We start from the raw sequence: 14369 nt of genomic DNA, 5'->3' as shown, positions 1-14369 counted from the left end.
TTAAATGGACAACTATGTCACTGTTACAGAAACTTTTTATTGATTCCAAATTATTTTTCCATATAAGTAGTAGTGTCATATGTTAAGTAAAAGTTTACTCATTATAACATTAGTAATTTTGCTGGGTTAGGACCTTAATTAATTTTGTTGACCGACTTGCAGAAATATGACACTAAAGTGGGAGATAAGGGGACTCAACTCTCTGGAGGTCAAAAACAGAGGATTGCGATTGCCCGGGCCCTCATCAGACAACCTCGAATCCTGCTGTTGGATGAAGCTACATCCGCTCTGGATACTGAAAGTGAAAAAGTATGGCCTTCCACCTCACTTCCCATTTAATTTGTAAAACAGGTTTTTGTGCTATTAGCCATGAAAAAAAATAATCTGCAAGCACAGAAAAAAGTAAATAGAAATTTAGACAGTGGTTATTTTGAGGTAGAATATTTTCTTATTCCTTTCAGTATTTTCCAATTTTTCTAAAATGATCATTATTACTTTTAGAAACACACTAAAAGTAACGCATTCAAAAGAAAAGGCTGCATAAATCGTTTTAGCATATTAATTCTAACGGAAAACAATACTCAATAAAAGGGAACTAGTTAAGCAATATATTTTGTGACTAGTTAGAAGTTTTAACTACTTGTGAAGATTATAGTGACAACCCATTTTTACTATAATTGAAAAGAACATAACTGTATGGAATGTCAAGTTATATTAATACACAGGTATAAAGGCAAATATTCAAAGAGATAAGAAATGAAAGAAATTTTATTGCTTGGATGGTAACATTTTTTAATTTCCTTTAATGCTAACACCTATTTATATAATTAAGGTAAGACTTCTGACCTGATTTATTAATAGATTGTCCAAGAAGCCCTGGACAAAGCCAGAGAAGGCCGCACCTGCATTGTGATCGCCCACCGCCTGTCCACCATCCAGAACGCAGACCTGATCGTGGTGTTTCAGAACGGCAAGATCAGGGAGCACGGCACCCATCAGCAGCTGCTTGCACAGAAGGGCATCTACTTCTCCATGGTCAGCGTCCAGGCTGGGACGCAGAACTCATGAACTCTTGTTACCGTGTATCTTCCAAAAATAAACTCAAATCATTCTACAACTTTTGCTGACTTGCAAAAGAAGTTTCTAAGTCATCGTAAAATACAGGTACATCCAATCGGGGGTTTGCTATGACAACATTTGAAATTTTGGAGTTAGAAACCATCAAGACACATTTCTTGATGAAATATGTTAACAGCTTAGCTCCTCCTGAGTTTTCAGAAACATACGGGGGGAAAAAGAGCAAAGTTCAGGTATATAAAGCTGTAGAGTTAGTAGAAGCCACAGACAGGGACAATTATTATGGTCCTGAACAGTTGGGTAGATGGATGTTTTGAGAACATTTTCCCCAAGTACAAAGAAAATATAAATTGTTCAGAAGCCTACTCTCTCCCTTGGTAGGTTTCCAAATTATTCTACTGGGCATTGATTTTTAAAAATGAATGTATCCCCAGCTTTAGGACAGTCCAAGAGAAGATACAATTTCCCTCAGACAAGGTAACTCTGCAGGCACACATTCATTCTGTAAAGCAAAAAGAGATATCATTAAGTATTTCTTTTAAAGAAATGTTTAAACTCATGAATAATTATTGTACATATATCAGTACAATTTGTAACACTGGAAATATCAATAAAATTCTTTTTCTATAACAACTGTATTACTTTTTCCAAATAATACTAATATTCCCAGGATGTGAACCCACTTCTCCTAACAAGAAGGAAATATATTTAGATATGAAGGGCTAACAGAAATATTTCAGGCAACCCCTGGAAACTAACCACATTGAAATGTTTTTTTCCACAGTTTACCTCAGCAAAATCAATTATTTAGGTCGGTGTTCAAACCAAATTCTTCTACCTGTAATAAACCATATACTGTATTACCAAAGATGTTTCAAATGTGACCATGTGTATCATTAGACAATTTCAGATTAAACAAGAGGAGAACGGGGTAAGGGGCATTAGCACAGTGACTCAATGTGAGCAGAATTCAACTTACTCTTGTGTAATTATTCCCAAAGTTGCCTGATGAGGATCATGGGACATCTGCCCTGGAAATGGACTCAGTAGGTCTGGATTGAGGCCCAAGAATCTCTCTGGAGAGAGTATTCCGGGTGATTTTTAACTTGAGGCAATGTAGGGAAACGTGTTAAAGCAGGAGTAAGGAGAGGCTCCTCTCTAGGAGGTGACCCATTGCTAAAATACTATTTAGATATTTAAAAACAATACACCAAATGACTAAAGTGCCTGGAAATTTAGTCTACAAAACTGTACTAGTGAGGAAAAGGTCCAGAGTTCATAGAAGCCAACTCTGAATTTTTTCACAAAGAAATACACCAGACTTACCAAATTCAGAACATAGGAAAATGTAAGAACAAAAAGGACATCCAACCAATCTATTAAACCTATTGTCATTTTTATGTGACAGATTGCTACCATTGTCATGTCCCCTCTTGTGTCTATTTACATTTTTTATAAGAGGGCCTCATTTATTTTTTATTTTTTAATATTTTTATTGATTTCAGAAAGGAAGGGAGAGAGAAAACATCAATGATGAGAGAGAATCATTGATCGGCTGCCTCCTGCAAGCCCCCCGCTGGGGATCGAGCCTGCAACCCGGGCATGTGCCCTTGACCAGAATCGAAACCAGGACCCTACAACTTCTACCTTTCCCCTTTAGAACACCCACTGCCAAGTATAGAAATCCAGTTAAAATACTGAATGATCAGACAGCACGTGGAGAGAGCCCCAGCCACCAGTCCCCAGACAGTGGGTAAGGCCATTTCAGACTTGCCAGCCACAGCCAGCAGCTGCATTCATGACATCGAACCTGGGACTCTTCAGTCCACAGGCCAACACTCTATCCACTCAGCCAAACCAGCTAGGGCTTTACTTACATTCTTAAGGTCATTTATGAAATTGACTTTGCTGCTCCTCTTAATCCAAAGGTGAGACTTTTCCCCTGACCCCTTAAATCTGGACTGTCCTTGTTACTTGCTTTAACCAACAGAATGCAAAAGATGTAACATCATGCGACTTCAGAGCCTAGACTGCAAGAGGCCCTGCAACTTCTACCTTTCCCCTTTAGAACACCCACTGCCAAGTACAGAAATCCAGTTAAAATACCGAATGATCAGACAGCACGTGGAGAGAGCCCCAGCCACCAGACAGTGGGTAAAGCCATCTCAGACTTACCAGCCACAGTCCAGCAGCTGCATCCATGACTCAGGCAAGACAGAAGCAGACCTCCAAACGGGCACCGTCAACTGACACAGTCGTGAGGAATAATACGTTGTCGGAAGCAGGAAGTTCAGGGTGGATTATTACACAACAATTTATAACAGGTCAGAAAGTATAAGGTCAAACAGGAATGAACCACTTATTCAAACACAAGAAGCTATATGATTTTGAGTTTTATTTTCTGAGGGTAGAAACTACAAAATTGAACAGAAGAGAAAAAAAAAACAACCACTAAAATCCTGAGAATCTGATTCAATATTTAATCCTTGTAGTCATTAATTCTGATACCTAATTTTAAATATAAGTGCTTTAATTTTATATTCATAAACTAATGACAACAATATACTAAAATGAATTTTGTTAGGGTTTTTTTTAATAAGTGTCAGGGGTAGAAACCTCCCTACTACAACTTACTTTTTTTTGTCTGTTCAACAGAAACTATTTTTTTAATCCTCATCAGGAGATATGCTCATTTTTTTTTTTAAATATATTTTATTGATTTTTTACAGAGAGGAAGGGAGAGAGACAGAGAGTCAGAAACATCGATGAGAGAGAAACATCGACCAGCCGCCTCCTGCACATCCCCCACTGGGGATGTGCCCGCAACCCAGGTACATGCCCTTGACCGGAATCGAACCTGGGACCTTTCAGTCCGCAGGCCGACGCTCTATCCACTGAGCCAAACTGGTTTTGGCAGGAGATATGCTCATTGATATCAGAGAGAGGGAGAGGGTGGAAGGGAGAGAATTAGGGAGAAATATTGATGTGAGAGAGAACATCGATCGGCTGCCTTGCATACATGTCCTGATCAGGGAACAAACCCGCAACCTAGGTATGCGCTCTGCCCAGGAATTGAACCCACAGCTTTTCAGTGCACGGGATGACACTCCAATCAACTGAGCCACCCTGGCCAGGTCAGCAGAAACTATTTTTGTTAATCACCATTAACTTGTGCTGGGGTCCAACCCCAGCAGGTCCAGGGGTCCCCAAAGGTGTGGACAGTCGGCGAAGAAGGAATGACACGGAGGCAGATCGGGTGATCATCATAGCCAGGTTCCTCTAGCCAGGATCTCCAGCCAAGTTCTGTCTAGGGTCTCCAGCTAGGTTCTGTGTCCATGTTCCCTCGCTAGGTTCTCCAGCCAGGTTCTGTCCAGGTTCTCCAGCCAGGTTCTGTAGCCATGTTCCCTCGCTAGGTTCTCCAGCCAGGTTCAGTCACCAGGTTCTAGTCAGGTTCTCTTGCCATGTTCTATCCAGGCTCTGTCTCTAGGTTCTTCAGCCAGGCTGTCTCGCTAGGTTCTGTCTCTAGGTTCTGTGGCCAGTTTCTGTCCAGGATCTTTCGCCATGTTCTCTCCAGCGAAGTTCTTCTGTCTCTAGGTTCTTCAGCCAGGCTGTCTCGCTAGGTTCTGTCTCTAGGTTCTGTGGCCAGTTTCTGTCCAGGATTTTTCGCCATGTTCTCTCCAGCGAAGTTCTTCTGTCTCTAGGTTCTGTGTCCTGTTGTCTTGTTACATCTGTATTTATACCAGTTGATTCCAATCCTATCAATCTCTATTCCAAAGGTTAGGGCGTTTCTTATCTCCATTCCAGGGAGTAAAGATTATATAGCTTAAGCATGATTGTTCGTAGTTAAAGTGATTGATTAATTACCCGCCTGGCACTTAGTTAAGGGGTTTTATTCCCTCCCTAACTTCAGGGGAAAATCCCTACCTGGGGAAACAACCTTTCTCAGAGAGGTGACCTTTGTTAAAACACATAGTATCAAGAAGGTGAGCAAACATATTAAGAACAGTATGCCATATATGCCAGGTCCCTTGAAACAGCAACGATGGACCGGCTCCCGGCAAACTTGTAGTGGTCTTTCCCAAATATAGCAAGCTTGTATCCCTGTGGTGAATGTGAAAGACACTGATTTCAGGGAAATTAGCATCCAACCAGGTATCTCATACCCTTTGGCAATTAGAAAATGTTAAAGTGCCTGAAAGATAGACTCTATAACAGTGATTTCCAACCAGTGTGTCGTGGCATTTTTAATAACTGACTAGTCAGGGACACTGACCTCTTTTCCCCTAGATTGTTAAAAAAAAAAAAAAAAAAAAAAAAGTGACAACAGTGAACAGAATAGCTGTCCAGGGTGAATGAATCAAAATTATACCTATTTTTTGGTCATATTGGCCAAAAATACATTTTTTGATGTGCCATCAGATGAAAAAAGTTGAAAATCACTGCTCTACCACGATGTTCAGAGAAGGAATTTATAACCTTTACAGGTATCAATAAAAATATTTAAAAGTTAAAATTAGAGTTGCATTGTTAAATTTTGTAGAATTGCATTGTTGAGGCTTAAACTTTGCATAGTTCTATAATCACTATATTAAAATTTGCATTGCTGCTGCATCAGAGGAAGCTTAAAAATATTTCTACTTTGTATGCCAGTATAGGTTTAGAGAGCATGATTCTATTAATTTCTACATTTCCTTCAAGTTGACCCTCCTCCTTACCTCCCCTCAGCAACCCACTCCCAGCACCCAGTTTACATGGTCTAACTGGTAAGTGCTTAGTGCATAGTGAGTCTCTAGAGATTAGCGGAGTTCATCAGCTGCATCATATCCTGGAAAGCATGGAAAATCAGCTGAACCAGCTTCTCTGCGTCAGTCTCCGCACAGGATTTCCAGGCTGAGCAGGCCACCACAAACCTGCAAAGAACAAGTCATAAACGATGAAGTACAAGGCGAAAATCACAACCCCGAAAAGCTCCCCATGGCTGGCTGCTAGCGTGTGAAGCGCGACTTCCGCCCGGCATGAGGTACATGGAAGCTTCGTTACACATAATGCTGGGAACACCGACTGCGCTACGTGACTGAGGACTAAGTACAAAGGGGGACAATACACGAGCCAGAACTCCCAGTGCTTGGAGCAAGGCCTTGCTGTGTTATAGAAACACCCACCTCTCCCCTAAAACAGACCTTCCTGCACGTGCTCTGAATGGAATGAGGTGGAATACGAATTCATGCCATTGTTTGCAATAAAACCTGAACTTTTAAAAAATATGTATTTTATTGATTTTTTACAGAGAGGAAGGGAGAGGGATAGAGAGTAAGAAACATCGATGAGAGAGAAACATCGATCAGCTGCCTTCTGCACACCTCCTACTGGGGATGTGCCTGCAACCAAGGCACATGCCCTTGACCAGTATCGAACCTGGGACCTTTCAGTCCGCAGGCCGACACTCTATCTACTGAGCCAAACTGGTTAGGGCAAACCTGAACTATTTTAAGGAAGAATACAGGACCTGAAAAGAGAAATAAATAAATAAATAAATAAATAAATAAATAAATAAAATATAAAATAAAATAATAAAAATAAAATGGAGAAATATAAGGTGGGGGGAGCTACTTCTAGGAAAGCCAGAGAGAAACTCTCTTGGGACCATCTTCCACATATCTCCTCCGTCCTCCTGATGAAAAAAATCCCCGGTCTGGCAAGGGGTAGAGTGGCCCTGGAAGTTCAAGCACATAGGAAATGTGCTTAAAGCAGAAACTGGGCTACCGACCGACTCTTGGAATTGGCCTTCTCCTTTCCAGATACTCAGATTTATTCTAGCAAAACATACGTTAAGCTCAAGGTAAAACCAAAATGTTGTGCAATGTAAAGCCGTGGACAACCGTGCAATTTTCACAACACTATAAAGAGACAGTATATATCTTTGACATGTGCTCTAGTTCAGCAGAATGAAGTAAAAACATGCTCTGGCCAGGATAAAATGATGAGACGAATATCCAAGGGGATTATATTTGCTCGAAGACACACAGGAACCTACAGAAAGCCCTGCCTGTTTTCACCCAGTGGTTTCGCATAACTTGTCATTTTCCAGCTACACTGCATGTAATTATCAAAGTTAGCAACATCTAAATATATTCCTTTGCAAAGATCAACAACTCCTATTTAAATGTCAAATTTCTCAGAAATTCCATTATCTTTCTAAATTATAGAAAGAAATAACTATCTTCACAAAAAAAATGTACACAGATGCCAGTAACAAAGAAAAAATGGCTTGTTCATCAGTAAAGAATTATTTTTGTTGTTTTCCCCTATAAATTGGTAAAGAATGTTTTAGAATGCTTAGAGTTGGTAATGATGTGATGAAATAAGGAAGGATATATTATCATTATTTGTAATAACGAAACACTTGAAATTGTACATTAAGAAGTTAAATTATGGAAATCCTTAAGACTAGACATTATTCAACCATTAAAATTGCTCAAAGAATAGTCTATACATTGGGAATTGCTTTAAATAATATTAAATGAATAAAATTCACACAAAGGACGTGAAAATATTTATAATACAATCTACAATTTTCATTATTGTACAGAATTTTTATACTGAGCATGTAGTACATTTAAAATAAGATGCTATTTCAAAAATAAACCCATTTTCTTTAAGTCATACCATTTCACACTTAACAATCAATGAGAAAACCCTTCCAGACAGTTTACATGCATTTTCCATCTGCAGTGCCACCAAGCCGGCTCACTTCTTAGTTGCGTGCTGAATGCAGCTACATTATTATAATTTTTTTCTGAGTGCTCCGGTATGCAGCTCTCAGGCGTGCATCCGTGTTGAGCAGGGACTTCTTTGTTGAATTACAGGTGGTTGTTTTGTTGAAATGTCAGGGGGAGAGGATAGACACACCCTCACCCGCCACTCCTCGGCCGTCACTCGCCACATTCTGTTTTATAAGCTCCCCAGGCTCGGAAAGGTCCCTGTGAAGAGCCTGCCAGGCTGTGAACAGGACCTTCAAGCCTTTCTCTCAATTCCATGTGTCCTTCTTTCCCACCTCTCTCTCCCCTACCAGGCTTTAATATTTTCTTTCTTATTCTTTCCACAAACTTAACTCAAACTCCAGAAACCCAAATGAAATACACAATCAATGCCTCAGTGGTAAAAAAATAAATAAAATAAAATTACCCATTAACAAGTGGCAGGTGATAAAACAATCGGAATCACAGTGTAGGAAAGACATTTAAACAACAAACGTGATAGCTTTCTTACTCTACAGCAGGGGTCCTCAAACTACGGCCCGCAGGCCACATGCAAATACAAATGCTGTATTTGGTCCCGTTTTGTTTTTTTACTTCAAAATAAGATATGTGCAGGAATTTGTTCATAGTTTTTTATTTTTAACTATAGTCCAGCCCTCCAACCGTCTGAGGGACAGTGAACTGGCCCCCTGTTTAAAAAGTTTGAGGACCCCTGCTCTACAGCACAGGAAGAATCAGCAGAGTGCCTCACCTGTCGTCTCTGATGTGGTAGAACACCCCGTAGCCGCTGTGTACCATGGGCACCACCACTCCCTGGACCCTTAAGTAACCAACCAGACTTGTCGAGAGAACAAAGTTTCCACCTCCTCCACTGCAGCACAAAGGAAAGAGATTACATGAGGCTTACAGAAGCTCACACGGTTTCTGGAGAGCTTTTAACACGGGGGTGGGGGTGGGGGTGGGGGTGGGGGTGGGGGTGGGAGTGGAGAGGCGGTAAAGTGGTCCTGGAAGCTCACGGACATAGGAAATGTGCTCAGAGCAGAACTCGGGCTACCGACCGACTCTCTTGGAATTGGCTTTCTCCTTTCCAGATACTCAAATTTATTCCAGCAAAACATACATTAAGCTCAAGGTAAAACCAAAATGTTGTGCAATGTAAAGCCGTGGACAACCGAGCAACATAAAGCACTACATTCTGTTACCTTCTGGAGAAAAGTGGGTCGGTAAAGAGCTCTGGGACAGGGAGACCTTCCTCTCTTGCTACGAGTGAAAGACCTAAAAGATGACGGTCAAATCCTGCAACGAAACCCCCAACCTGAAGTTAGAAAATATTGTCAACATGAGAGAATTTTGTTGAAGTTAGCGTAATTACAGTGTGAGTACCTTTTCCAGTTGAACAATCCTTCATCATTTTATTATGTTTTGCAAAAGCTTGTAACATCATTTGCTTCCTCTCAAGTGCCTGTGTTAAAAAAACAAGAGATACTTCAATAACAAACGGTAGAGAAACCAAACAAATAAAAACACCTGAGCTCAAAGGAATGAGGCTGCGGGTAATGGGGGAGGGACAGGGTTTGCCAGGAAGACCTTGAAACACGTGCTGCCGTGTCTTTTCCTCGCTGTCCGCTGCTTTTCCTTTCCTACGTGCCCTGCATCTCGGTTCTTTTTTTCCAGAGACAGGAAAGCAGGAACTTATGGGCAGCACTGAAGCAACATTGTCAAGTGTAAAGAAAGAAGCAACTCTGACTTCAAACTAAAGAACAGTCATACAAAATGATAATGATGCAGTGCTATGAAATTAAAACAAAGGAACATATACTATGTCTATCAAAAGTAAAAAACAAATACAATAGAGTAGTGGGAAGGAACTATCCTGTTGTCTAAATGCTTCCAAAGGTACAAAACAAAACATATAAAACTGTTCTGGTTCTCACATATGAGAACAAGAATCTGTGATTTCAGAAACGTTCCACCACATTCAGAAAAACATCCTCTCCTGAAGGATCCCAGGTTCGATTCCGGTCAGGGGCATGTACCTGGGTTGCGGGCACATCCCCAGTAGGGGGTGTGCAGGAGGCAGCTGATCGATGTTTCTCTCTCATTGATGTTTCTAACTCTATCCCTCTCTCTTCCTCTCTGAAAAAAAATCGATATATTTAAAAAGAAAAATGTCCTCTCGAAAGCACCTTGGGGGTGTCTGCATCTCCCTGGTGTTACTCTAAAGGGAGAGCAATCGTAGTGAAACACTCGAGGCGCTGACGATGCTGTGCCTAGAAAAGGCACCCATGGGCTTCCTCCCAGGGGCTCCCCATTTCCTGTTCTTTCCACCCACGTCCTTCCCTGGCAAATGAACAAATAGATGTTTTGAAAACTTCAGGTGAAAAAAGTCTGACAGCATTTTACTGAGCCAGGAGAGTTGAGGGAAAGAAGCTAGTTCTTTAAGGGTCAAGGCTCCCTGAGAACAAAGAAATTCTGTTTATTCTCCTTTTCGAATGCTCACAGTGGCAGCAGGATCCTGCATGCACTGGCACCACCTGACGGCTTCCAATGTACACGATCGCACCGTCTCTGTTCGGCCATGATAAAAAAATCTTGTCATGGCTGTTTCATAGCAGCAACCAGGGCTACAAGGAAAAAAATGGAATAAGAGAATGTATCATTCTAACGAAAATGCTCTGTTATTACCTTACGCTGACTTTGGTCAGAGACTAAGTTCTATTAACACAAGACTACAGTTGAGACTTCCAACAACGAAGATGCTAATTCCAATATCAAAGAATAAAAACTACCCTGGTACACAGGGCCTGGGGTGAAATGGAGTGTTTCAAAGGGTTGGCTGCGGTCCGGGTGTGCACACTGGAGTCTGTGGCAGGTGGCATGTGGGACTGCGGGACTGCCCCACAGTGATCCCTGTCTCTCGCTATTCCTGCCCTTCACTTTGAATGTGGGATGGACTTAGTGACTTAGTCACTCAGAGCTCACTCACTCTTACTCTCACCTCCTTGCTCCGAGGAAAGCCAGCTGCCATGCTGGGAGCTGCCCTGCAGAGAGGCCCAGGTGGCGAGAAACTGAGGGAGGCCTCTGCGCAACAGCCTGGGAGGGACTAAACCCCACAAATAACCACACGTGTGAGCCTGAAGCAGATCCGCCCTGGAAGTACCTGCAGATGAGAACACAGCCCTAGCTGACACCCTGACTATAACCTCACAACTGAGCTGAAGGCAGAGGCACCGAGCTAAGCTGCAACTGGACTGTTGACAGAAAATGTGAGGTGACATGCCCTGGCGAGTGTGGCTCAGTTGGTTAAGCATCGTCCCTTGTCCCAAAAGGTTGCCAGTTCAGTTTTTGGTCAGGGCACATGCCCAGGTTGCGAACTTAATCCCAGTCACAGTGCATGCAGGAGGCAGTCAATCAATGTCTGCCTGTCTGTCTGTCTGTCTGTCTCTCTCTCGGAAAAAAAAGGTAGGAAAAAAACACTGGGAGTTAGAATGAAGTAGCTATGGTAAAGATATATCCTTGGAGTTCAAGAGCCTGAAGATGGAAAATGAATGTCCCTATGCTCAAAGTCACTAATTATACGAGAGATGCAAATCAAAACGACAATGCGTTATCATCTCACACCTGTCAGAATGGCTATCAGCAACAAATCAACAAACAACAAGTGTTGGAGAGGATGTGGAGAAAAAGGAACCCTTCTGCACTGCTGGTGGGAATGCAGTCTGGTGCAAACACTGTGGAGAACAGTATGAAGTTTCCTCAAAAAACTAAAAATGGAACTCCCATTTGACCCAGTGATCCCACTACTAGGAATATATCCCAAGAAACCAGAAACGCCAATCAGAAAGGATATATGCACCCCTATGTTCATAGAGGCACAATTCACCATAGCTAAGATTTGGAAACAGCCTAAGTGCCCATCAGCAGATGAGTGGATTAAAAAACTGTGGTACATCTACACAATGGAATACTATGCTGCGGTAAAAAAGAAGGAACTTTTGCCTTTTGCAACAGCATGGATGGAATTGGAGAGCATTATGCTAAGTGAAATAAGCCAGTCAGAGAAAGATAAATACCACATGATCTCACTCATTTGTGGATTATAGAGAACAACATAGACTGATGAACAGGGACAGACCCAAAGACTGAGAAACAGCAATCAGGCTATCAATCCCCAGAAGGAAAGTAGGGGAGGGAGGGGTAAGGGGAAGAGATCAACCAAAGGACTTGTATGCACGCATATAAGCCAAACCAATGGACATGGACAACAGGGGGATGAGAGTATGGGGGGGGGCAGGGATGGTGGTTAATGGGGGGGATGAGAACACATTTGTAATACCTTCACTAATAAAGAATTAAAAAAGAAAAAGAAAATGAATGTCCCTCACCGTCCATGAAGTCTATAATAGGCCAGCTGAAGTGCAAGCTGAATAAATGTATCAGGGTGAAGCATATTCTTCTTGGTTAGCGTTTTGCCAAAATGTGTAAAGGGATACGCCACAACCTGCAGATCAGATGCCTAACAAAAAGAATTAAACGGGAACAGTGAATAATCAGCTAAGGAGAACATCCCAAAGATAGCCAGGTTATCATTTGCATTAAAGTAATTCAGACACAGTTAAAGGTATTAGAGCTATAATTTAAGTGTTTCATACTGTCATACTTAGATGCTAGCCAAGTACACACTTATTTTTATATACAGTAGTTGAAAGAGATAGCATGCCCTGGCCAGGTGGCTTTGTGAGTTGGAGTGTTGTCCAGTACACCAAAAGGTTTCGGGTTCTATCCTGGTCGGGTGCATATGAGAGGCAACCAATTGATGTTTCTCTCTCTCTCTCTCTCTCTCTCTCTCTTTCCCTCTCAAAAAAAAAAAAAAGTAACAAAAAAACATAGGATAAAAAAAGAGAGAGAAGGCATTACTATCTAAAAGAAAATTTAAAAAAAATCTACCTGCTTGAGATACTGGGCTTTAGCTTGATTGATGTCACTTAATACTTTCTCATCCACAGTGAAAACAAGCTCCTCTGGAAGTGGCATATCCCGTGCTTTTTCTGAACCCTGTGAGTAGGGAAGAATTAAGAATATTATATTTATAAAAACATGAGGAGAAAGAAACCTAAAATATTTGTTCTAACATACCTTCCATCTTCCTTCATTCTCCAAAATCTTCTCATCAACATAATAGCTGATGCTTACCATAACCATTGCATCGTAAGGAGCATGCTGAAATGAAAATACACATTATTTTGAATACATTATACCAAGTTGAAACTTGACCCAATATTTTATTTTCACTCTTCCTCCATTCTTTCACACATGTGCCCTGACCAGGAATTGAACCAGCAACCCCTCGGTACATGGAACTATGCTCAACCAACTGAACCACACCAGCCAGGGCAGTGGCCACTATTTTTTTTTTCTTTTTCTTTTCCGCTGTGCAACCTGCTTCGGTTCCTGCAGCCTGTGAGCAGAGGCCGGGCGATGGTTCAAGGCTGCAGCGTGCTCTGGCCTGGGCATGTGAGAGACCCAGGGGGTCAGGCCTGCCATCAATCCAAACCCATGCACTCATTTTTAAACAGCATGTTACGCGTATTGCCTTCATATAAATGAAATAAAAATGGTCAAACTTAGGTGGACAAATAAAGAAGCAGGAAAGCATTAGAATTTTTCATATTTTCTAATTTTTTGAAAGTGAGTATTAGCTTTCCACCAGGGGGTGGATTGGCAGAATTATAAGTTGAACAGATGTATACCCATTAGTCTTACTCTTTGTAACTGGTTCCAGTAAGAGTTACAGATTAATACCATTATCCTAAATGAAACAATGTACGTGATGTCTGTGAAAATTCTTTGTAAATCTATAAAGCACTACACAGTTGCGAGATGCAGTTAGAAAAGGGGTTTGTCAGTTTGTTAGGTGAGCTGTTACTGACAGGTGGCCTCAGCTGCTTGAGCATCTTGTACTGACCTCCCTCATGTTGTGGCTGCTACCTACTTGGCAACATTACACTGTGCTCCGAGGCTCCACTGGGCCCTGGTCCAGGGCAGCAGAGCTATGTCGTGCTGGGCTGATTTGTTAGACACCTTGTTTCTCCTTGTGAACCTGGGCCGCCCAAGTGGGCTGTGTTTATAAGTTAACGCCCCCCCTCCTCCCCGAGGCTGTCACGTTCAGTTCATGAATGGTGATTGGATTTAACATAAAGTGGTAGCAGCAGCACAGAGAAAAGGGCTGTCTGATGGAACTGCCATCAAAGCAACACGGAGAAAATATGGCAAAAAGTTTGTCCTTCAAAATAAACGATGGAAAAATTCATTAGCTGCAATTCCTTTCTCTAGATATAGCTTTCAAACCTGTAACACCGTGTTACCCAGCCCATCTTCCCCACAGTCCTTAAACATTGAGCATTATTTCTGCCACTTCTGAACACTCTTGTAGATATGTGAATAAAATTATTATGCTTTTTAACTCATCTAGTGGGCCCATGTCTTTACCTAAAGTTCACGACCATCCTCTATTTGGCCTTCAGATCATCTGCC

At 41.7% G+C, this 14369-nt stretch overlaps 2 protein-coding genes, 1 long non-coding RNA gene and 1 other non-coding gene across 11 annotated transcripts in view; 1 reads left to right on the top strand and 3 right to left on the bottom strand.

Annotated features, from left to right (window-relative positions):
• ABCB4 (ATP binding cassette subfamily B member 4) overlaps nucleotides 1-1117 on the top strand; it is a 67313-nt gene extending 66196 nt beyond the window's left edge. For all 6 annotated transcript variants that reach the window (XM_059712193.1, XM_059712192.1, XM_059712190.1 and 3 more), the window contains 2 exons: nucleotides 163-309; nucleotides 862-1117. In XM_059712193.1, the coding sequence (XP_059568176.1) occupies nucleotides 163-309; nucleotides 862-1068 (354 nt within the window). In that variant the 3' untranslated portion in view covers nucleotides 1069-1117. The remainder of the gene's footprint in view (nucleotides 1-162; nucleotides 310-861) is intronic.
• On the bottom strand, nucleotides 21-3246 carry LOC132242906 (uncharacterized). The gene is made up of 2 exons (XR_009454734.1): nucleotides 1867-3246; nucleotides 21-1579 (listed from the first exon to the last, which is right to left on the bottom strand). It is a non-coding gene; the product is annotated as an uncharacterized LOC132242906 (long non-coding RNA).
• Nucleotides 3247-3455: 209 nt separating this feature from the next.
• The window catches only part of CROT (carnitine O-octanoyltransferase), a 44869-nt gene continuing 33955 nt past the window's right edge, over nucleotides 3456-14369 (bottom strand). For all 3 annotated transcript variants that reach the window (XM_059712200.1, XM_059712199.1, XM_059712202.1), the window contains 8 exons: nucleotides 12972-13055; nucleotides 12783-12890; nucleotides 12221-12351; nucleotides 10336-10459; nucleotides 9219-9297; nucleotides 9038-9131; nucleotides 8587-8706; nucleotides 3456-5987 (listed from right to left, as the gene is read on the bottom strand). In XM_059712200.1, the coding sequence (XP_059568183.1) occupies nucleotides 5867-5987; nucleotides 8587-8706; nucleotides 9038-9131; nucleotides 9219-9297; nucleotides 10336-10459; nucleotides 12221-12351; nucleotides 12783-12890; nucleotides 12972-13055 (861 nt within the window). In that variant the 3' untranslated portion in view covers nucleotides 3456-5866. The remainder of the gene's footprint in view (nucleotides 5988-8586; nucleotides 8707-9037; nucleotides 9132-9218; nucleotides 9298-10335; nucleotides 10460-12220; nucleotides 12352-12782; nucleotides 12891-12971; nucleotides 13056-14369) is intronic.
• Nucleotides 13264-13395, bottom strand: LOC132211605 (small nucleolar RNA SNORA42/SNORA80 family). The gene has a single exon (XR_009447512.1). It is a non-coding gene; the product is annotated as a small nucleolar RNA SNORA42/SNORA80 family (small nucleolar RNA).

Source organism: Myotis daubentonii, chromosome 10, assembly GCF_963259705.1.
Source record: "Myotis daubentonii chromosome 10, mMyoDau2.1, whole genome shotgun sequence".
Classification (NCBI taxonomy): Eukaryota; Metazoa; Chordata; class Mammalia; order Chiroptera; family Vespertilionidae; genus Myotis; species Myotis daubentonii.
Note: the sequence above shows the minus strand (reverse complement) of the source record. Positions and strands in the feature narration are given on the sequence as shown.